This window comes from Amblyomma mixtum, chromosome 1, assembly GCF_055824585.1.
Source record: "Amblyomma mixtum isolate Tamu chromosome 1, ASM5582458v1, whole genome shotgun sequence".
In the NCBI taxonomy this organism is placed as follows: Eukaryota; Metazoa; Arthropoda; class Arachnida; order Ixodida; family Ixodidae; genus Amblyomma; species Amblyomma mixtum.
Window position 1 is genome coordinate 310,163,138 of NC_143012.1, and position 24,443 is coordinate 310,187,580.

Genomic DNA, 24,443 nt, shown 5'->3' on the forward strand with positions numbered 1-24,443 from the left:
GCAGACACACGCACTTTGAAGAGCAGTTGCGATATGCAAACGAGGCTTTCAGCGCCCACCACCCATCTCCGCTGGCTCGGCGAGCCTTCAAATAAGGGCGGCAACCCGCTTTACTTGTACATTTCCGAGCCATTCTGTGTGCGTGAATGTCACTCGCAGGGGATACCTGGCGCCTGCGTCCGGATTCCAGAGCCTCCAGTTTCGCCTAATCGAGAACAAGCTGGGAGTGAAGAATGTGAGCGCACTTTTCGATAAGCGTTTCTTGCTTAAATGTATACATTTTTCTCTTGCTGGAATCGCGTGCAAAGCTTAATGCATGGCAAGTATCTTTGTTTGTTTTTTTACAACCACCAGACGAATACTGCATGCTTTAACTCACTATCTACCAACATTCAACGGAGATTAGAAAAAATTCTCGAAAGCCGTTTAAATAAATCAGCAAAGAATAGATTAAGCACCGACGAAACGTACGCATTTTAGAGAACCTTGAACACGCTGGTAGAAGCTGATCTGAGTGCAGGTCATTTAAAGTTTTTCGGAGATTCGTTGTCGTTATTTCTAATGCGAATACGGATAAAAACGCGCCAAATTAGAAGGGCGTAGAAAAGGGAGAGATTTTAAAGCGCCGTCGCATATCAAATGACCGAATCGACTCTCTTACGAGCTGCCTTTGCAATAAGATATCGTTTGCTTCGCGGCACGCATCACTGCCTCGTTGCCAATTAGAGCCAACGCCCTACTCAAGCGTAATGTGAACTCCGCCCATAGTTATCGCGGTGTCTAACGTTCCTCCTCTGGGAAGGAATGTATGGCATGCACTTAGTCGATCGAGATCAGTTATATGCAATTCCAGAAACCCCCACTTGGAAAATGAGTAAAAGAGGAAGTTTTGTTTACTTTTATGTCCACTTGACTCTCTTTATACACGCTTGTAATACCTTCAGTTGCGTCTTCAATTCACGTCTCGTGCATACTGTCAATGTTGTATTTTTCGTTTTTTTTTTTTTTGTCTTTCCGCTCGCAAGCGTAACGCCAAGCTCGTATGGTCTGCAGGAGCTGCGAGTCAACTACGGCAAGCAGCACTACCAGAAGGTGTTTGAAGACCCCTCCGCCATCCACAAGATACAAGAGGCCGAGAAGGAGCTGACGTTACTACAACTCATCGAGGTTTGTTTGTTTGTTGGATTTTGCTGCGCCGATAAAAGTTTGACTTAATTACTGCTCGCGCACCTTTCGTTAGGCGTTAAAGGGACGCCGAATACAAACTGAAGTTGAGTTCGAATGATCGTTTACCTCTCGCTTATTATAAAGAAACTACTCTCACAAAACGTGGAGCTCTCATAGCTAAAAAAAAGAGCGAAAAATGAAAGACAGACGTCGCCACCACCGGTCGTTTCCCTAAGCACACTGCGGTGACGTCAGGTGAGTTTACTCGTTGAACAGGACGCAAAACGAAGGATTACACGCCCGAATATTAAATTTTGCATCGCTACCATTTGTGCACTTTTATTGCATGAGCAAGGGCAAAAGCTAAACTAAATGCGGGAAGTTAAACGGAATGTGCCCGTGACAATCGATGTCACCAGTAATGTTTGAATCGCAGGAAGGGAGGGGGGGGGGGGGGATGTTCTAATTTTAACCAGATTTACAAGTCCTGAAGCTGTATTTTGAAGCCGAGCAAACGTTGTATCACGTGTTCTAAAACTCTCTCAAAGGGAAGGCGCAGAAACCACGCCGCTCAGGGTGTGGCTTGCAGAACGGCGGCTCTAATCCTGACGCAAAATGATGACGTTAATTGTTGGATACGACTGATTAGCCGAAAGAGGTGTGCCACTGTATATATGCGTCGCCGCGTGTCATATCGACTGCAGAAAAACGCATGAACACGGAAGTGAAATACGGATGGAGCTAATGCTTGCCGGGTAGCGACAGAGGGTTCCAGCGAATAAGAGCTACGTGAGCGAGATGAACTCCTCAAACAAGCAAAGCGCGCAGGCCGCACTGTCGCGGTTTTCGTCCAAAGACGTCGACGATGACTGCAAATTTTCCGCATTCCCTTGAAGACTTTTTTTTTCACCCCACAGCTCCCTGCAAGAATTAGCTGGCGAGAACTCCTCCGAATAAGCATTCACTGCAGTGCTAGTTACGAAGCGTAGTGAGAAGGAAGTCACTACAAACGTATAAATACAATGCAAGACTTCGATACAGATGGCCAAAGTGTTGATGAAAACCTTCTACCTTCCTCCTTGCATGACTTATTCGGTCTGCAGCGGTGGCTGGAGCGCACGCCCGGGCTCGAACCGCACGGCTTCAACTTCTGGGAGAAGTACCAGAACGTCGTGAAACGCATGCTGGACCAAATGGAGGAGGACGCCAAGGTAAGTTCCTATGACTTCCTGAACGATTGATTGATTGATTAATTAATTAATTTATTTATTGATTGATTGATTGATTGATTGATTGATTGATTGATTGATTGATTGATTGATTGATTGATTGATTGATTGATTGATTGATTGATTGATTGATTGATTGATTGATTGATTGATTGATTGATTGATTGATTGATTGATTGATTGATTGATTGATTGATTGATTTCAACCAGACACATGAAGGTGTAAAGAAAAGGTCAGTAATAACAAACACACGGCCACAGTCCGAACACGTCCTCCTCCTCATCATCATCAGCCCAACGACACTCACTGCAGGTAAAGGCCTCACCCACTGCCCTCAGATATTCCCGTCCTGTGGTGACTGCGGTCGCCTTGCAAACTTCCTGATCTCTCATTCACTCATGTAACTCTGCCGCCCACATCTACGCTTGCCTTAATTAACTTGAAATCCCCTTCGGTACCCTGAACCCCTGCACTCACACTGTACTTAACTTTTCACTTCTATAACTTGCCAGCACCTTCGAGAGGGGAGAGGGTGCCGATAACCTGCTGCTGAGCATAAAGTCATGCGCCACCCATGCCCAGTTCTTCTTGATTTCAGCTATCCTTAACTTGTGTTTGTTCCCTGACCCACTCTACTCTCTTCCTGCCTCTTAATGTTACGCCATTAATTTATCTTTCCATAGCTCGCTCCGCAGTCTTCAGCTCAGCTTCAAGCCTTGTCAGTAGTCCCCATGGTCCTGCCCCTTCCTGTGAGAACACGCCTTCTAGCGTCAGCAATCCCCTTCCTGATCAGAGAAAGTGACGGCAGCCTGACTCACCGCCTCATGCTATCTGTTTCCGTAACACTGATAACTTCTTGCACGAGGATATCAAAACTTGGGCCTTTCACCTCTCATCTTTCGTAAGCTGACGCGATCTCGCGTTCATTGCAGTGGAGGCTGAAGACCCGTCCGCAGCTGTGCACTTTGTAATGCTCTTGGCCGGTTATTTAGACAGACATCTGCCGTGATTGTCATCCTGCTTCTTAACAATAGCCCACTGTGTCTAGCAGCTTTCAGAAACGCGTTCACGGTTCTACATGGCCTGCTCCAGTAGTGCTCACAGAGGATTTTTTGTTTGCACGCTAGCTTGTTAGTACATATTACGATGCCAACCATTGTTTCACGGCTGCAAGTTCTACGGTGATAACTTATCACGGAGCAGCTTCCCTTTAGTGATCATCACGTGCGTGCAAGAGAATGCGAGCGTGTGTGTTATCCGTTTGCCTTTATCTCATCGCTACTGTGCTGATGCGCTGCTCGCGATAGAGTATCCGGCCTGGTACATTGTCACCCACCCACCAGATGTGGTGAGGTGTGACCACTGCCTGCACACGCCTTTCAAATGGCTGTTATTTATAAAACACTGTCATAAAACTATTAAACTTAATTTAACCATGAGCAATTGAGACGGACTCAATTAATTACCTGGGTCAGTTTCAGTACCTGGTGCCATAGGTCATAATGTGAGGGAGAAGACTGAAGGACAAGGGCGGTGATAAGGCGTGCCTCAGAAGAGAACGCAATGCGTCCGCGTCCCCTGTGACGTGTGAAAATTAACGTCTAGGTATCCCAGTACTCAACTGTGCACTGAAGCCGTTTTGCTTTCGAACTCTAATGGCGTGAAAGGAAAGCTAAGCGAAATCGCTATGATCTCGGAATGCAAGCCTACGCTACCAGCACTCATTCATAAATGTATAAATTGCAAATTCTGTACTGAATCTTTCACTCGTGTATCACAGCCGCTTTTCATTATCAACGCTACACTGCGTAGTTTAGCATTTCAAAAACCAGTATATGTCTGTGCTTACGTTGTACTTTTTTGAGCATCGTTCAAGGAGTACACGCTGTTGAGTGAGTGAGTGAGTGAGTGAGTGAGTGAGTGAGTGAGTGAGTGAGTGAGTGAGTGAGTGAGTGAGTGAGTGAGTGAGTGAGTGAGTGAGTGAGTGAGTGAGTGAGTGAGTGAGTGAGTGAGTGAGTGAGTGAGTGAGTGAGTGAGTGAGTGAGTGAGTGAGTGAGTGAGTGAGTGAGTGAGTGAGTGAGTGAGTGAGTGAGTGAGTGAGTGAGTGAGTGAGTGAGTGAGTGAGTGAGTGAGTGAGTGAGTGAGTGAGTGAGTGAGTGAGTGAGTGAGTGAGTGAGTGAGTGAGTGAGTGAGTGAGTGAGTGAGTGAGTGAGTGAGTGAGTGAGTGAGTGAGTGAGTGAGTGAGTGAGTGAGTGAGTGAGTGAGTGAGTGAGTGAGTGAGTGAGTGAGTGAGTGAGTGAGTGAGTGAGTGAGTGAGTGAGTGAGTGAGTCATGTACTCGCGCATACAAAGCGAGCTGCCGAGGGCAGGCAGCGAATGCCGTTGGAAGGACGTACAACACGTTGGGGAGGAGGAATAACCGCAAACTTGACAGGACTGAAGATCGAGAAGAGGACAGGACGAGCGGTAACTAGCAACTGAAGTTTATTGAAAAAAGACATGTTGCAGCAAAGGTTGCATCTGCGCATAGCGTACGGGAACTAAGATAGTGACACGTGGAACACACAAGATAATTAATGATATACATCGAAACGAACAAGAAACGAACAAAAAACAACAAAGAAATGCCCGTCACAGGTTTAACAGAAACCGGGTCTCTTTATCTAAAAGCGCCACGGAAGGCTCACTCACACACATATCAAGCCCAAGTTTGCGCATGTGTGCCGCCTCTAAAATCTCTCTTTCGAGCCTCGACCTGCCCCTTCCGATGATGGTGGCTTTGTTGAACTGTGGGTAGCAGCCATCGCATTCCCTGCAGTGTCTCGGCAGATTTGCGCCATTATCAGGTTTCAAGGAGCGGAAGTGCTGTCGCAGCCTATCGTTTAGACATTGACCTGTCTGGCCAACGTATACTCTGCCGCATCGCAACGGGAACTGGTATACCACATCAGTGGCACAGTTGACATATCTGTGCTCATGCTTCGTCGTGCACAGATATGTCAACTGTGCCACTGATGTGGTATACCAGTTCCCGTTGCGATGCGGCAGAGTATACGTTGGCCAGACAGGTCAATGTCTAAACGATAGGCTGCGACAGCACTTCCGCTCCTTGAAACCTGATAATGGCGCAAATCTGCCGAGACACTGCAGGGAATGCGATGGCTGCTACCCACAGTTCAACAAAGCCACCATCATCGGAAGGGGCAGGTCGAGGCTCGAAAGAGAGATTTTAGAGGCGGCACACATGCGCAAACTTGGGCTTGATATGTGTGTGAGTGAGCCTTCCGTGGCGCTTTTAGATAAAGAGACCCGGTTTCTGTTAAACCTGTGACGGGCATTTCTTTGTTGTTTTTTGTTCGTTTCTTGTTCGTTTCGATGTATATCATTAATTATCTTGTGTGTTCCACGTGTCACTATCTTAGTTCCCGTACGCTATGCGCAGATGCAACCTTTGCTGCAACATGTCTTTTTTCAATAAACTTCAGTTGCTAGTTACCGCTCGTCCTGTCCTCTTCTCGATCTTCAGTCCTGTCAAGTTTGCGGTTATTCCTCCTCCCCAACATGTCTGACCAACTGGCCCAAAGCTTCCCCTTGTTGGACGTACAACACATGCGTCTCCCCCAGAGCCACATAGAGATATATAGCCGGAAGGGGTGCGAGCGGGGTGACGGGAGAGAGGGGGCTTACGCAGAGGAAGCTCGACGGCGCCTTGCGTGCCAAGAAATCAGCAATCAAATTCTGCGTAGTGTCAGCGGCAGTGAGGGCGTCGACATCCACACACGTGTTCCACGTGGGAACCGCTCCTCCTCTTCTCCGCTTTCCCTCTCTCACAGCGCCCGCGCCGCAGAAGCGGGCAGTAATTGATCCCGCGTCTCGAATTTCAATCGTGCGATCACGACGCTACACTAGTCGCCGGATGCAACTTTCTCATAGGACTTTATCACATCCCTTATAAACTTTGAACGGGCCATTCGTGGAACTCTCATGAGATTTTTTAATGCGATAGTTTTTAGGTTGTCGTCTTACAAAAAAATTGCCGGCTTCTTTGTCTAGAAATTCTCTGATTGGTAAAGATTGGTAAGAGAGGTCACGTGACCTTGTGGCAACCTACTCAGCGGATTGCGGGCAAACTGCCTACCGTTGCCAAATTCAATGCAGTCGTTTCCTGCCACACCGTGCTGCTGCGCATGAGCCTTATACGGGAGCTCGAGAAGAGCAACCTTGGCCTTACAAGCCCCACCGGAGGCTGTGCTTGAAACAGCCACCTGTCGGGGCAGTGGCGCATCGCTTAACCGCTGCACCACTGCGCCAGGAGTGGTAGGAGGACTCCCAGCGATCTATGAATGCGATTGAGAGGGTCGTGACATCATCAAACCACGTGACCACCAGCGGACCAATCACAGGGCACCGCCAAATTTGAGGATCTCCAGCGATTGAAAGTTGGCCTGCCCCAAAAAATTCCGAAGGACGCCCAAAATTTTGGAAGTAGTTCCATCGCAAAAAATGGATTCATGTGAATTAGTGGGTTTTATTAGTATAATCTTATATGATAATCCAATCAAAAGTACTCGAACATTCTAGAAGTCGATGACTTTGACTCGTGCGTACCATATAATGGTAATGTAAGCGATACCAACCGGAGTTTTGGCGGAAAAATTGCAACACTTGACGCTCATTTTAGACACCATAGTATGAAACCTAAATGCTCCTGCGTTTTCTTCTTTAAGAATGTGGTTAAGAAAGCCCCCAAGTTTTTCCTCGCTATATCGACAGCTTGCTGTCTGAAGGGCTTGTGGGGATACGTACGCAGAGGAACGCAGGATACGTGCGCGGAATTGTCGCATGTCGGAATTTCTCGTCGAGCAGGGCTGAAAAGCGAAAAAAAAAGAACCAGTCGACGTACCGCATACTACAATTATAGCCCCAAACATAGAAGAGTTCAGCGGCGTAAGTTTCGTGAAACGAGGTGCTCCCTGCAGTCGTCATTGTCTACAAAACTTACTTCAATCGTAAGTGACGTCATAAAGCGTCTCTGCCAACAACGGTAGTCTAGCAAACGCGAACCACTCATGGTTTGTATCTTCGTATCTGCATTTTGCACTTTCATAGCTGTATTGGTTCGATTAACTTGTGTCGTATCCATTGGTTTTGGTTTCGAACTGATGGATTGGCTATTTGCTCGTTATTTGCTGCTATATATTTGCGGCTATTTGCTACCATATACGACGCATTTATGGTAGACGTCAATCTTCTTCAAAGTCATACATGAAAATCTCGTCGAAACAGTTCCTGTCACTTGTCTGTAATGTCACCCCCGAAATGAGATGACATTAAAGTGGATGAGATAAAATTCACAACTTGAGCATATGCCGGGCACTCCAAGACCAGCGACTTCTTCGGGCGAGGCCAGGGTGGCTACGCAACTACGTAGAAAAGCTGAAATCGGCACTGCAAGAAAAATTTCATGAACTACTAATGGCAAAGCATGCCAGAGGCTTGTTTCAAACTCCGGGAAGAGACGATGAGAGTGCAGATCCGAGCGACGCGACAAGAGTGCAGATCCGAGCGACGCGACAAGCGACACGGGCATTTCGCTTCGCGCGACGGCGTCGCTCGTCGCTTGCCGCCGTCGCGTTCGCGTGAGTTTTCGCGTACATGGAGTTCAGCTTTGGACCATTGATTTTGTTCGATTACGTTCGGGACTCAAAGTGCGCTTGATCTATCCTCGTGTCGCCAATGTAGAATCGGCCGAGGCGGCCGCACAAAGAGATAAGACTGAACGTAAACCGGGACCAAAGACGCAATTTACTGTTGTTGTTGTTGCGACTGAGAGAAGGATGAAAAGGAAAGTGCACGGGCCTGCCAACTGGCTCCAGCCGAGCCACCACCGCTGCCAGGTGCAGATAGAGGAGAGTTAAAATATCAGAGGAAAGAGAAAAAAAAAAAGAAAAGAGGCGCGTCGCAGCAACAACCGGGTCCGCCGAAGCGGACGCATGGCTGAAAAAAAACAGATAAGCGGCCGTAGCCGCGATTCGTTGTTGTTGTTGTTGTTGTGACTGAGAGAAGGATGAAAAGGAAATTGCACGGGCCTGCTACTGGCTCTAGCCAAGCCACCACCGCTGCCAACGTGCAGATAGAGGAGAGGTAAGAGATCAGAGGAAAGAGAAAAAGGCAAGAAAAGACGCGCATCGCAGCAACAACTGCGTCCGCCGGAGCGGACGCTGCTGAAAAAATCAGATAAGCGGCCGAAGCCGCGCTCGCCGAAGCGAGATCAGATACTCCTGGTTCGTCACCGCCGGACGCGCACGAGTATTTATACAAAACAAGCACGTGACACAAACAGCCGATCAACAAGTACACATAAGCACAAACAAGCAAATAGCTAATCCATTAATTCGAAACCAAAACCAATGGATACAATAACTTGTACACTATATTGTTTCCGCTTTTGATGTATTACCTTTTGTGCACGAGTTTTTATGCCCTACTGCCTGGGCTCATTGTAGGGGCTGCAATATTTTCTAAGTGAATAAAATGCCTAACCGTCATCCCGTCTTTTCGAACGATGACGTGGAAGCCCGGAGTGGCATAGCCGCTGCCTGCATGTGTGCGCGGTCGCGGACAGGAGCCTGGGCATACAAGTAAAAGGGAAGCGAATAGCACCCGCATCGCGTCTCGGGAAAACACTCGCGTACGTGGCTGAGATGTCTGCGGCTGATATGTGCTTTCACACGGGCACACGGTGTAGCCTATACATATTCGGTCTCGGCCTGACCGGTGGAAGCACTTGGCTTGATTTTGCTCCGCGGTTAATATGCGCGGTGCATTCAAGAGCCGATGCTACAAGGAGCCTACAGTTGCGTCGCTGAACGCCGGGGCCGAGAGTAAGCGGCACCCTAAGAAGAGATAGCTGAAGTGTATGTGAACCGCGAACAGAGAAGAAACAATAGCGACAGTTTGTTTGTTTATTTTTTTTTTGTTTTTTAGAAAAGGAAAGGAGCGATCACCTGACAACGGCTACTTAACAACTGCTTGACAAACACTTGGCAACTGTTTGAGAACCACTCTAGGGGGGAGGAGGAGGCAGAAGAGGAAAGGCAGGGAGAGAACCACTCTTTGACTACAACTAATCGGTATTGACTCAAAGAGCGTGAATTATCTGCCCTCGAGTACAACTAATCGGTATTGACTCGAAGAGCGTGAATTATCAGCCCCCGAGTAACTGGTTGGACATAGAAACTGGGCGTAACTTGGCGCCACGCGTCGGTGTCTCCGGTTTTGTCCAGTCAAGAGTCCGGGGCCGTGGATTCGGCACCTGGCACTGTACGCACTTCTATCAGAGAGAAATTCAAAAGCTTACGTGCGCTGGATTCTCGAACCCCGTGTGGCCGAAGTTGATCGGGAGGCTTCCAACGCAGCGTTAACCGTATTGGATGGAGCTCTCGGACACAGAAATGTCTGACATGACAGATTCCAGTGCCACATGGGTGCGTCGACGCAGCACTCGTTGGTTAAAAATGCGTCCGTCATCACAGTGTCGAAACTGCAATAGATTTGGCATGTGCCAATTCATTGCATACGCCAGGGATGCTGACGTCAGGGGACTTCGCCCTTTACGCCGCTGTGAAAAGTGCACGGCTTTTTTTTTCTTTCTCAAGCCAGCCGGTCCGCGTATTCATGTTGCCTCATAAATTGATACCGCGTGCCTGCGCACATAAGACTGCCCAAAGATAACGAAAGACTGCTCGTATAAGACTGCTCCCGGACGAAAACACGATGAGACTGCACATAAGGTTGCTGTTAAAACTGGCCATGCAGGAAATCTTCGGTGTGGTAGGATGTCTGCCGGCACTTCTTTTTATTTTTCTTCTTTCATTCTCTCTGTCTCCTTTTCACCTTCTCGCCTTTTTTCTATATTTTCTTTTTATTTGTCGTACTTGTCATGCCAGATATACGAATCAGTACGGTACCATAATTAGTGCGGCATGTTTGGACAAAAGTTCACAGATCGGAAACGGGAAACGCTGTTTGTTCCAGCAGTGGTAGAAAAGAGGCTATAGTTTTAAAAAAACTATTTGTTTTGTACCAAATAGAGCCAATGAAGAGAGGCTATTTGTTTACATAGAGCCATTGTTTTGTTGGGATTTCCTCCCGTTCTTAGGTACTAGTTTTCGGCCTATTTTGCAGCCTTCAAACAATCGCTCACCCTTGTCGCGTTGTCTTTAAGTCCAAGCACGCACTCTGTTATGGCAACTCCACCGCATCTTCTGAATCATAAAAAATAGATCTCTCGCTTGTGTTTTAATTGCGTTTGCAATACTGACCGTTTCTTTTATATTTAAGACATTCCATTTTAAATATCTCAATGTCCCATGACGACAATTCTAGAGCGCTAGATTCAGCGCGAGATCGAATTTTGAACCCTGCGTATCAGACGTTGGCGCTTAATTCTGCCCTGCGCTGCTTCGACGGGAAACAACCCGTCTGGAATGTCATTTTCTTTCCGCCAAGAATGCGACGTGTCTTGCATGAACTCGGAGGTGAAGTATCCTTTTCCTTCGACAAAGACGTCTTCAGCCAGTGCTTGGTTCCTGCTTTAAAGCAAGTGACGCCATCTGGAATGGCTTTCCATTAACGGCACTTTTAACTGCGGTACAGGAGAAGGCCACTTAGTAGCATCTTTTTTTTTTTTTTTAGCCTAGGTTTCCTTCTTCGCGCAAATAAGTTTCGTTGCCATCACACGCCCGGAGCTCTCTTGCATAACCGCCTCATACTACACTGTTCAATTTTAAATATATGTATGATTTACAGTTCACCTATTCCAGAACGCTAAGAAACATACAGCATAAACCTCGTTGCATGGCGAACGCAATTTTCGTGCAGTAGTGTTGAAAACTAAATCTTTTAACTAAGTCTAATATTTATGATTGATTGATTTATTGATTGATTGATTGATTGATTGATTGATTGATTGATTGATTGATTGATTGATTGATTGATTGATTGATTGATTGATTGATTGATTCCGCCACACTGCGGCAATCCATTGCACTCAGTACGCTGTTACGTTATTGAGTTACGGTCGAACTCCGTTTACCGCTTGAGACTCAATGGAACGCACAGACTATATATGAGCCTGTAGTTAGAAGCTGTGTGGTCGAGTGGGCACAAATATTAAGGCGAAAGCCTGTAATGGCTCATTCTCCCGTCCGTCCGTCTGGCGTTACATCCAGCGCATGGGGTGACTCATCGACGAGCGCAGCTGCCAAAAGGTGACGTCATCTTCGTCGACAGGTGGAGCTGTCGGCGCGGCGGCGCTGCTCCGTCGTCAGTCCGTGTGTGGCAGCTAGTGGAGGAAGATGGCTCCCAAGCGGTGCAGCCGTAACAAACATAGGCAGTCACTGGCAGTCGAGGTAGCGCGTCAAAGGCTTTCGCCTAGCGCACTTTAGGCTGCCAAAGTACCCCCATAGTTTTTTGTTGATTGGGCACTGAGCATCGAGACTAGCACACTGCTATTCAACTGCCCTGTTCTGGATATGATTATTGTTAGAGACACGATATCGTATAGCATTATATTTTAGGCCTGGTTGCGCAAAAAGTCTCTAATTCCGTGTTGGAAAGGTTCTTACGACAGCATTTTCTTTTCTCTCTCTCTCTCAGGCCGACAACAACGAGGCTGTTCTGAGCAGCGTGGCGAAGAAACGGGTAAGGCTGGTAACCCTGCAGGCTGCGTATGAAAGCAATAGCACCGTAGCTGACTGATGTTGCAGTCGACAAGTTTTGTCTGAACCACTCTCGTTATCGTTATAAGCGCACATAGGGAATGAAACACAGCATCAAGAGCACTGTCCGAAAATAATAAGAATTATTTTTCTTTCACAAAACGTAAAATCCTTTGTTCTCTGAAGTACTACTTCAAATAATGACACTTGAACGTGTGAGCAAAGACAGGACGTTTTTCTTCTTGGTATATCAAAATTGTAAGAACTAGAACGGCAGCGGGAGGTCTTAGTAATGTCTTCTCCTCTTCTTGTCCAAAGGACAATAAGTTATGGAATCAGTCACGTACATTTTCAGCAGAAGTTGCAAAGCACACTTAGGAGCTTCTCAGAGAAAGTGTATAAGGTAGGCTCGAAAGAATATATTATATGTCACCATTCGGCAAGCTGCCGGATGAAAGAACATTCTTTGTTTCTTAGAGACCTAGAAAAGGTCGATTTCATGGCAACGCAAAGAAGAATTATCCATTTTTTTTTACCTGCTCAGGTCATTGTTTTTTTTTTCTTATATTCTACGAAATATCTTCACCCACGTGTACCGCATGACGGTTTCGGTATGAGATCTCAGCCAATAAGATGTAGGCTTACTTAATGCTGGAGTTCATCTGGCCATGATTATTTTCTCCTCCTTGAATGCTGCTTCTCAGCGGCATAGGCTGCGTATAATCCCTGCACTTTTCACTCATGCATCGCGCATATGTGTCGTACCCTAAGAGGATAAATAATCTGCAATTTTTTTACATCCTGCTATAGTCGTACCGGGCCTCCCTTACTGATCCTCCCGTTATCCTGTTGATGTGCCACCAACAACAAATTAAACGCGAACAAGAAAACTGAACCACGAACAGCAAAATTAGAAGCTCTTAGCCAGGGACGCTCAATACTAGCGGAGAGTAATTTCAGTTCGAAGACGCGAAAACTGTCCTTTAGAAGCGTTAATCAACCTCCCTTGCATTTCACGCCGCCGCGGTGGCTCAGTGGTTATGGCGCTCGGCTGCTGATCCGAAAGACGCGGATTCGATCCCGGCCGCGGCGGTCGAATTTCGATAGAGGCGGAATTCTATAGAGACCCGTGTACTATGCGACGTCAGTGCGCGTTAAAGAACCCCAGGTGGTCGAAATTATCCGGAGCCCACCACCACCGCGTCCCTCATAGCCTGAGTCGCTTTGGGATGTTCAATCCCCATAAACCAAACCAATCATTTGTATTTCCTCTCAAGGAGCTAATATGTTGGCGCTCTTATGTTGACACATCAGTTCTCTTGTTCACGTTTCAGTGGTTGCTGATAGTACGATCCTTTGTATTAAGGCGAAAGCCTTTAATGCCTCATAGTTGTCGACAGAAGGTTGTCAGCATAGGTGTCACGCTTTTCGGTTGGTCGAAATGGTTATGACGTCAGAGTGCGCGGATTCGAAGTAATGAGGTCACCCACGGATGCCTGACGCCCCCTTTTAGAGCAGACGACAACTAATAAAATGGTTGTCGTCCGCTCCGACAGGGGGCGTAAGGCGTCCGTGGGTGACCACATTACATACCTCATTACTGCGAACAGAGCCATGGATACAACCGAACTCATCGAAGCAGAGAGGGAGTCGTGCTAAAGAAGAAGCAGTCAAAGTCGGCAGTCAAAGTGTGTAGTTGTAATCAGTCAAAGTGTGTAGTCAAATAAAGCACTAGTAAAGCACAAACATTGCCGCAGTCAATGCCAAATGGTGCGCCAGGAAAGGCTTTCGCCTTTCAGCACTTTAGAGAGCCAAATTGCCCCCTGAATATTTTTAGTTTCATCGGCTGATACAGTTATCGAGTTGGTGCATACGTGTGAATCAAGGAGTGCGAGAGTGCGTAGCATGAAATGCGTCCTTTCACGTACGCATTCTCTCCATTCCCTTCCCTTCGCAGGAGACCTTCGACACTCTTTTTGACGTCAACAAGCACAACGCTCTGCTTTCAAGAGGTGATTCATTCATCCACTCGACATCTAAGCATCTAAGCCTTGGTTGTCCAAAAGAACGTAGCAACAAAAAGGATCTCCACTCCCGCAACGCACAGGTGTTCTACTCATATGCGATACCCGTACTCCAGTTCCTGGATGCCACTACGCATTTTTTGTTCTTTCACTCGGCAGAGCTCGGTAGCTGTAAAGTGCCGCGCCTCTAACCTTCGCTTCCCACTGCTCATCAGTGCGTCGATAGCACGCGCTTAAATTGTGAGTTCTTTAATAGGTCGTTACGTACGCCGATCTATAGAAATACCTCTCTCATTCGTCGTCTAAAATGCCTCAAGCCCAAGGCTTGCGCGGCGCGTAATATTGCATCGCCAGTTTGTAATGGCCTCGTAAAACTCAAACTCAAGGCCAACTTACTGCGAAGCGAGTTTTCCACGGGAATCGGTTATCGTTTTAAAGCGAATGTAAGCATGTAAGCACCCCCCCCCCCCCTTGTTCTTCTTCTTCCCCACCCGCTACCCCCCTTTTCCTTGTTCTTCTAGTTGGTGAGCATCGAACTATAGGGGAAATGCGCTTTGTAATCGAAGCGCGCTTATGACCAGCGCTTCAATCTTTTTTTTTTATTGCGAAAGCAATACTAGTTGCACTTTCAGCCCGTCGCGTAGCGAGGCCGGTAGCTACCATATTAGCATATTGGATTCGATTGGATTGGATTGGATTGTATAACCGATGCATCACCACAAGTCTAACCACAAGCACCACCATCAGCTACACTACCAGCTGAACCATGGCGTAGCTACGGATATTGCTTTCGCAATTACCGGGCTTAACCAAGCTAAGCCACAGCCATTTTCTTTTTCTTCTGAAACAAACTCGGCAGAATACGAAGGGTGCTTAGAAACGCGAGATGCTTACCCCTCGTGAATGCGGATGATATATATCTCAGCCGTACTGCCTTGTGCGCGCAGGGGAACGCCGCCTGAGCCACCAGGCCATGAAGGGCGCCATGATGATCTTCCTGTATCGGGACCAGCCGCGCTTCCACCAGCCCTACTACCTGCTCACGCTGCTCATGGACGTCGACTCGCTCCTCACTAAGTGGCGCTGTATGTACGCGCACGCTCCGCCGGTTCCTATCGCGTGCTGCTATATATGTGTATTCTTATTCAAGAAGAACAGCGCGAAATAGACAAGGACTAAAGGACGATACACACAGACAGGCGCTGTCTGTGCGTATCTTCCTTTAGTCCTTGTCTATTTCGCGCTGTTCTTCTTGAACATGGCATCTCGCCCAAGCATCAGTCCTAACGAGCTATACAGGGTCTGTTCTGAAAGTAGTAGGACTGGTTTTTTCCTGGGCGAACGGGCGGACAAAAGGCGGACTGCGCGTGCAGGATCGTTGAAGGGGGATATTGGGAATGCTGGGGAAAATCGGCAGTCGGCTCTCGGCCGTTGAGGAGAGCAGGTCGCTTGTACTGTGAACCTCTGTCGAAGCGCCTCGTCACGCAGAATCATAGAGCGTTTACCGAATCAGTGATACGCGATCAAATTTTGTGTAAATCTTGGTAAAATGGGCAAAGAGACTGACGACATTATTAAAGAGGCCTACGGTGACTCTGCCATGGGTATACTAGGTGTTTTTTGAGTGGCACAAGCTGTTCCGAGAAGGTCAGGAAAGAGTGGAAGACGACGACCACTCCGGACGCCCTCCGACCAGCAAGACCAACGAAAATGTGTAGCGAGTGAAACATTTACTGAACAGTGATTGTAGGACGAGTATCAGAATGATTGCTGATTACTTGAGCATTCCTCAAACCCAAGTTTTTGAGATCGTGACGGAAAACTTAGCCATGCGGAAAGTGTGCGCGAAGTTGGTGTCGGGAGTGTTGTCAGAGAGGCAAAAGGCCAACCGGAAAGTGATCTGCGAGGATCTTCATCATGTGAATGAGGACCCCGATTTTTTGCCCAGCGCAAGGCGGCAACGCTGCCTCAGGCCCCCAACAGCCCCGACTTGGCCCCGCCAGACTTTTTTCTATTCCCATAAATAATATCGACTCTCAAGAGCAAACATCTCGGATCGTTAGAGGCCGTTCAACAGGCCGTGACGAGAGAGCTAAACAGCATTCCGGTCCAGGCGTTCCTGGAGGCGTACGAAAACTGGAAAACTCATTTTCAGGAGCACGTAGGTGCGGAAAAGTGCTACTTTGAAAAATTCTAATCGTTTGTACTATTCTCTTGAATAAATTTTATTTAAAAAAATAGTCCTACTACTTTCAGAACAGACCCTGTATATATGTATAACCTCGAGCGTTGCCCGTGCGGCATGAGGGTATTTGTACCAGTTTCCAGGCCGGCAACCATGCTTCCCTCGCGTTACCGCGTTTTGAAAGTTGGACAATGTAAAACAAATAAGAATTCTTCTAGAGAGAAAATTATTTGTGAGCATAAAACGAAAAGGGATGCTTTTCAGGAATGCTGCATAATTTTTATGAGTAGAGTATTGTAGTCGACCTCTCAGAAGCTGCGCAGTCCGTCTTGAAGGCTCGAAAGCAGAAGCGATAGGCTTTCGCGTACTGCTAATAATTTATAATGAGGAGCAGATATTAGCGTGCATGCATACATCAGATATATCGAAATGTGACCTATATCGATCATAAATGCAGCACATATCATTCGCAGCCTGCTTCTTTCATTATATATACGGTAAAGTATGTGGTAGGAGCCTTGTATATTTAATACAGAAGCGTATAATTTACGCATGATGCAGCAGGATAGTACTTTTACTTGTAGGAGTCTTCGCGCTGCATGGCTATAAAGACAGAGCAAAAAAAGTGAGGAAATTCAATGTGGTAAATTACGGCAGCAGCATTATGACCTTAACTGTCACCTTAAGCGCAAAAAACATTTATGCGGCCTAAAAATCACTGTTTATGTTTCTCTTCATCTTCTCTTCAGACAACCACGTTCAGATGGTCCAGCGCATGATTGGCTCGCAGCAGTTTGGGACTGGTGGTTCTTCTGGCTACCAGTACCTCCGGTCAACGCTCAGGTACGCAGCTGCGTGAGCTGTGTCACGTTTGATCGGGACATAAGAGGGTGGAAGGCTGGCCACGCGTTCGCGTGTTCCCATTCTTACTGTACTCCACTGTATGCCGGTGGAAAAATTTAACGCTCACGAGAAAATGAAAAAGAGAACGCAGAAGCAGATTTCGACTGGCGAATATTAAGAATGACGAGCTCAAAAGTTGTAACACAAAGAATCGTCGCCACACGTCGACTTGTCACTTATACGATGTGCTGTAACGACCACCTTCAGCAAATTAGAACGGAGCAAACTCGGTCAGTCAGTATCTTCACTATTTCCACATTTCTTCTCCTCGCAATTCACGCGTGTTGTCGACAACCACTTCCTTTTGTTATATACTACTATATCCTCGTCACAACGGCCGCGGTGGCTCAGTGGTTATGGTGCTCGGCTGCTGACCCGAAACACGCGTATTCGATGCCAGCCGCGGCAGCCGAAATTCGATGGAGGCGAAATTCTAGAGGCCCGTGTACTGTGCGATGTCAGTGCACGTTAAAGAACCCTGGGTGGTCAAAATTTCCGGAGCCCTTCACTACGGCGTCTCTCATAGCCTGAGTCGCTTTGGGACATTAAACCTCATAAATAAACCAACCAACCACATCCTCGTCACAACCCGCGTACATTATAATGCACATCTGTCTTTTACGTTTTTTTTTTTATGAAAATGCGTTGTCGGTCATAAATTTCGGCCGATGGCAGGAGGTACGTCACGTCACCAGACTGCAGCATTCCCACTGGCTGGAGGGAAGTGACGTCATTTCCGGTGAAGGCATTAACAGCTGCTAACTCTGTCGCATTGTCAATGCCAACATATAACTGAATTAGGTGTCCCTGCGAATTTCTTTTTTTTTATGCGTCTGCTCTGCATCATATATAAGTGCATTTGGAAGTGAGAGAGTATTCACTCTCCCGCGCAGTCACCTTTCCATGAATCGTGTAGCAACGGATGATCCCTGAGCAGTCTTTTAAGTTGGTCGCTTTGTCGGGTTCAGCGGCCAGATAACTTTCAAGTTTCTCGTGTGCCCCTTTGAGATTATTTGTAATCTTGATCCGAATACGTATTCTGCCGCGGGTGCATTTAATGCGTCATTAGACGTTGTTGCATATTTCTGCAGGCTTAGATCTAAGACCGTAGCATACATATTTCAAGAAGGTCGCAGAGAAATAACTGTTGGAACTGCATCTATAATTTTTTGTATGTTCATGGGGAACACCAAGGCTAAAAAGACATATCTTGATTAACGATAACGGAGCGGGATTTTGCTGCTGTCTGAAGGGGATATATATTACTGTATGCATATCCCTCTCGTTCTAACATCACGCAGCGACCGGTACAAGGTGTTCCTGGACCTGTTCAACATGTCCACGTTCCTTATCCCCCGCTCATGCATCCCCAAGCTGACGACCACCATGAGCCGCAAGCTGAGCATGCACGAGAGAGAACCACCCAAGGACGGAACAGCCGAAGCCGCCGTCGCCATCACCGACCCGCACTTCCCCGAGAAGTTCCTCTAGGGGCAAAAAAAAAGAGGGGGAAGTCCAAAAGGAGGAAGGGGAGGGGGAGGGGGGGGGGTAAAGGAAGGAAAGGGAAAAAGATATCCACGCGTCTCTCGTGAAACTTTACTTGTTGCGCAGTGCATGACATAAATAAGCGCCCATTAGGCTGCCGAAAACCAAAACATCTAGGACCCGTTTGACTTTTTTTTTGAAGGAAAGCGGGTTGGAATAGGTAGAAAGTGGTACCGTAAACTCAAAGCAGGTACAGAAAAAAAAAATCACATGGAAAGTGCGCATTGGTACCGCGGCATGGAAGCTCGTCTCCTTTCCGAGTGATTGGTAAGGACAAACAGCAGTGAGAAACCGGAAACGGCAAGCTTCGAATCGCGATGAATGATTGACCGTTAATCTACTCCGAGTCTCATCAATGCTTGCGATGCAGCTTAGTAACTGGCTGGGCTGGAACGTGGCAGTCTCACGCAGACGACGCCATGAAATATTTGTTGCTCCCGCGCCAAGGGAGCTGCGCATCCGTCTACTGACGTAACTGCATTCCTCGGTATTACATACTCTAGCAACGCCAAGCGAGCTGGAGTCTCAGTTAAAGCGCCTGCCTTGATTGCAGAGAGCGCATGCTTCGTGCTCTGTTTCCCTCTGCTGACGGGTTCAGTTACGCCGCAGCTTGACTTCCCTCATAGGGAAGAGAGCTTCGTCTCTTGCACTTAGCCTAAAAAGCGTCTCCCTCCCCCGCCGACTGCGGTAGGCTTCATATAAAAAAGCGTCTCCTCCTTGTCTATCCTCTTCCTCCTGACCTCTTCCCCCTGGAGCATAAACACGTCAGCACGTAGGAAAAAAAGAAAAAGAAAAGACTGGCAAAGCCGTTGGTCTTTATACAATGTTCAACCTTCCTTTCTACCGAATGCGCGTCGCCAAAGTGATAAATATGCAGTGCAGTGAACGCATCGGTGCGTGTAAAACCTTAACCAGAGCACGTAGCTGAGGCAACGACAGAAGCTAACACAATTACTTTTTTAACACTTAAGCGCAGGAACTAGATGCTGGTGTAAAGAGGCGGCGCCAAATTGTCTTTTTCACTTGGCACTTGTAGCCTCGCTATCGAGGCAACACCATACACAGAGACGCACGAAAGACGAAGCATGAGTGGGAAGATTCTCAGCTCACATTTAGCTCGCGTCAACTTCGCCGTAAAACGCTCGCAAAAATCTTAAGCACCGCGCGCGTCAGTGCCGACTGCAGCACGGGCACATCGGAGTAAGTTAAAAGCGCACATTCAGCAGTGTAACGCAGGATGCCAGGTGCTTAACTAAAGCTGCACAGGAGAGAAAGAGGAGGAGAGCGAAAGGAAGAGAGTGAGAGAGAATGACAGCCTATATTATGTCACTGCATGGCTCTAAGCGCGCTCGTCGACGGGAAGCGGCGTATTCCGCAAACGACTGCAGAAACGGACGCAGGCAAAATGGCTTGTGCCGTACATGGCGCTCGACAGCCGGTAACCGGTGTCAACAGCGATGGCGTCGAAGCTACGCTATGCGCGCTGCGCTTACGCAAGGATGGCAAACCGCGCAGCCAGCGCGGAGGATGTAGTACAGCTGCAGGGGCCGCTATGGCGCATGTAGTGTCTTTTTTCTTGCCCATGGGAACGCTTGTATGTGCCGATGAATTCCTTCCTTCCATTTTCGATCAGAGGACAATATATGTAGTTCGTAGGAATAATAAATGTTCGTTCTGTTCTTCGCACTCTTGACGTTGTCTTCTTTCCCGCGGTCACAGTGTGTTCACATATCCACATATGCTGTCATTGGTCACAATTGTTTCAATTGAAGAGAGCTCGCCAGTCGCTTGATACAGTTTTCTTTTTTGCTTACAGCGACAGACGCGGCCACCGAAGATGCCGCGGTGGCTCAGTGGTTACGGTGCTCGGCTGCTGACCCGAAAGAAGCGGGTTCGATCCCGGCCGCGGCGGTTGAATTTCTTTGGAGGAGAAATTCTAGAGGCCCGTGTACTGTGCGATGTCACTGCACGTTAAAGAACCCCAGGTGGTCGAAATTTCCGGAGCCCTCCACTACGGCGTCTCTCATAGCCTTAGTCGCTTCGGGACGTTAAACCCCATAAACCAAACCTAAAAAAAAAAACAGGTTTTTCGAAAGAACAAGCTTAACGGGTGCTTGCATTTGCTAGCCTTAGGAGCTATACAGCGTATTCAACGCGGTTCAGGGCTTCGTGCTTTCTTTCTCTCTTTTCCTTTTTTTACTTCCTCTGTTTATTCCTTCCCTTCCTTCTATCTTACTTCCTTCCTCTCTCTATCTTCCTTTCTTTTCCTCCTCTGTTTATTTCTTCCCTTCCTTCTATCTTATTTTCCTTCTCTTCCTTCCTTACTCTTCGTTTTGCTTTCTTTCATTTCCATCCTTTTTTCGTAAGGGGTCGACAGTCAGCAGACTATTTATCAACATTTTTTTTTTTTCGGCGGCCACCTACGCAGAACACAGATAGGCCATCCTCGTCGGCCAGGAACGCAGACTAGAACCAGGTCGGACCGGCAGGCACCTGCTTAAAATCATGCGACGCCCCATCAACGAGAAAAGCAATCCTCCCAGAAAAACGCTCACCCCTGGACGCAGAACGGAATACAAGGTCTCTGTCCGATTCCCAAAAACATGGACCCCCTACATAACAGTGAAAGACGACAAGCGAGAAGTCGCCACATACAAAACATCATAATAAACAACAACTACCGACACTAAGCCGACGCCATGCCGCTACCTGGGGAGACAAGTGGCGGTAGCCACTGCTGTGGACCACAACGGAAAAGAGGTGACCAGCTAGCTCGTCGCTCAACAGCGATAATTGCGTAGAGGACGCCGAGGAAATCGCTTTCGCCCTTGGCCAACTAATAGGAAACACACAGTATTCGGCGATTCCCAAAAGGCCTGCCGAGCCTTCCACCTCGGACGAGAATATGCAAGCAGGCACACCGCATAATGGCAGGAAAACTAGATTAGCAATCTGAATGACACAATACTCTGGATACCGGTACAAGGAGGGATCGACGACAACGAGACAGCCGACAGGGCAGTCCGAGCACCGGCACCGGCTTCCCCAGAGCCGTCAACCTCTCTCACGTACGGGGAACTACTGAAATATTTCAAATCGGGGAAAAAAAAAAAAAAAACGATACGCAGAACCACATAAAGACTAGGCCTTCCCAAACCTAGCCAAGTACCACGAAATCTGGCCCTAAAAATACAAAGACAACACATGCTAGCAATGCGAAGTCTCTGACAACATTCGCATGTTATGGAACTGCAGAGTACATTAAAGAAGCATAACACTAGAGCACTCAGTCAAACGGAGTGCGAGGCGGAGCTGGTCCACACGGGTCTCTCTGAGCAGCGCAAGGTGCTCACCGGAGTCCGACAAGTAGCGCAAGCCATTGGGATTCTGGACTGCCTGGACTGATAACGACCACCCATGCAATTTCGGAAACCCAATAAAGTTTCATTCATTCATTCATTCATTCATTCATTCATTCATTCGTTCGTTCGTTCGTTCGTTCGTTCGTTCGTTCGTTCGTTCGTTCGTTCGTTCGTTCGTTCGTTCGTTCGTTCGTTCGTTCGTTCGTTCATTAATTCTTAGCGGCAATCGAAAGTTTCTTTTACAAATAAGCGCATACTCGGCTGCGCGGTTAAGAAACATGGCAGAACAGTTCAAAACGTAGCTTTTCGATTTGTGAATGCCGGATATCATGAGAGCATCTGCAAACTCTTTCTAACATTACTGACGCGACCGCTTAGGTGGCGGGCAGTGGCATTCTGTGGTGGTAGGAACAAACGTGACATTAAGTGAGATAGGTTTATTCAAACTGCCGTTTAAAGCTATAAGATGGTTTTAAAAACACTTTCATTACAGCAACAGTGCAGATATTGACCACTGATACCAGAAGCCATTTTCTGCCGCTAGCTGAGCTGCCGACTGCAGTTCCACTTTCTGCCTCTTGAAAACAGTTTAAGAAGTGATGAAAAAGCAGTGTTAAGCCATGTAAGAAATGGTAAATAGTTGCAAAAGAAAAAATGTGACGTCTGAGGCATCTTACAGCAATAATAATACTCAGTATGGTGCTCACTCGTATTGATGAGCGTAGTACTCCTGGAGAGCTGCGAAGTTTTGAATATAGCATCACGCTACCAGCCGTCGGCTCTGACCTCATTTGCTATGCCAAATTAAAATATCAATCCCTGCCAAAACCGTGAGTTCTGCCCGCGGTGTATGCTGATATGGGTGGAAAAGAGTAAAAATAGACGCTGTCTATGTATCGAACACTGAAGGGACAATAAGCAGTTTTAGAATATCGTATACAAGCTTACGTACGTTTTTGTGGGAAGCGGAGACGCAATGATAACTTCAGCGTAGTGGCGCCATCTGCTTTACAAAATGGAAATCATTTTTCTCAACAAATCGACATTCTTCTTTAGGCCTAGAAGCGGCAGAATCGGCACTCGAAATAAAAATAAAGTAACGTTAGATGACACAGAACGAACATCCGATATGTCCCATTTATGACCAGTGGACGTACTGAATAACCAAGTAAAAACGACGAATTCACTCCGAAGCGTTTGGCGCATGCGCATTTTAAAGCACACTAAACCATATGCCCCTTTTATACTGAAACTACATTATGCATTCTCAGAACGTTGACTCTACACTCATCGCAGCTTTGGTACAGTGCTGCAAGAAACTACTGGCATGTTGTGATGACGTCACGAGACCACGCGGCCTCTTTTGACCAATCAGCGTGGCTCACCGTGTGCGTTGGGCCACCTGCTTTTCCAAGGCATGGACGGCGGGACAGACGCCGGCTTTTCTCGAGAACGGGACCTCAATTGCTGTCGCATTAATATGCACATTCTTTAGAGATCACCTTAACCTCCCAGAAAGTTCTAATACTTTTAATTTCCTGAATAGAAATAAACTGTACTCCGCATCCAAGCTGGAAACCTTCATCAGTTTTCGTTTGTGAAGTACCATGAACAGTTTCCTCATTGTTAAGTTGGTTTCTCCGCAGTGCACTTCTACCCAACTAATGGTGCCATTGGTCAGAAGTCATAAAAAGATGAAATGTTGATTACGCTCAAAAGTGCCCATGGTGTACTTAGTGGGAACACGTGGACGTCCACTACGTCTGCACCCATGAACAGTGGTTATATTTCGTGCTCGGAAAACTGCCTGTCGTGCCATTAGTTAGGCACAGTGCATTGCGGAGAAGTTAGCAAGGAAAAACGCCGGTGGTTCACAGCGGTGTAGCTGGTCACACAGCAATCATTGTAAAATCGCGTTCGATTCCTCGTAAACATTACAAGGCTTCAACGAGAAATTTCAGTGCGTTCATTTTTGTTTCTTTATGGGTGATAGTTTTTTTTTGGGTGTGCAGTCAGGCGCGCTTGTCGCTGGATTGTCTGCTCACGCATGCAACAGGACGCGTGAAGGAGTTAGTCATTTGTAGCTATAGAGTTAATATACTACTGAATGCAACTTGGCCACAACTTGCTTGTAAAATTCGAATTCAGACATCGCTGAATATGGCTTGATTTTCATGAAATGGTTTTTGTTTAATCCAAAACGAATGATGAATGAGCTTGCGAAGCAAGAAATAAAGCTGCATTATTTCAAACAATCTTTATGGCGCACTGCTACTGTGCTTCAAAATTTTCACGACACTGCATTA

At 47.2% G+C, this 24,443-nt stretch overlaps 1 protein-coding gene across 1 annotated transcript in view; it reads left to right on the forward strand.

Annotated features, from left to right (window-relative positions):
- v (Tryptophan 2,3-dioxygenase vermilion) overlaps positions 1-20,461 on the forward strand; it is a 41,778-nt gene extending 21,317 nt beyond the window's left edge. The window contains exons 8-15 of the mRNA XM_089566870.1: positions 160-235; positions 1,054-1,167; positions 2,271-2,378; positions 12,057-12,101; positions 14,076-14,130; positions 15,090-15,227; positions 17,077-17,170; positions 18,532-20,461. Of these exons, the coding sequence (XP_089422996.1) occupies positions 160-235; positions 1,054-1,167; positions 2,271-2,378; positions 12,057-12,101; positions 14,076-14,130; positions 15,090-15,227; positions 17,077-17,170; positions 18,532-18,721 (820 nt within the window). The 3' untranslated portion in view covers positions 18,722-20,461. The remainder of the gene's footprint in view (positions 1-159; positions 236-1,053; positions 1,168-2,270; positions 2,379-12,056; positions 12,102-14,075; positions 14,131-15,089; positions 15,228-17,076; positions 17,171-18,531) is intronic.
- Positions 20,462-24,443: the final 3,982 nt, after the last annotated feature.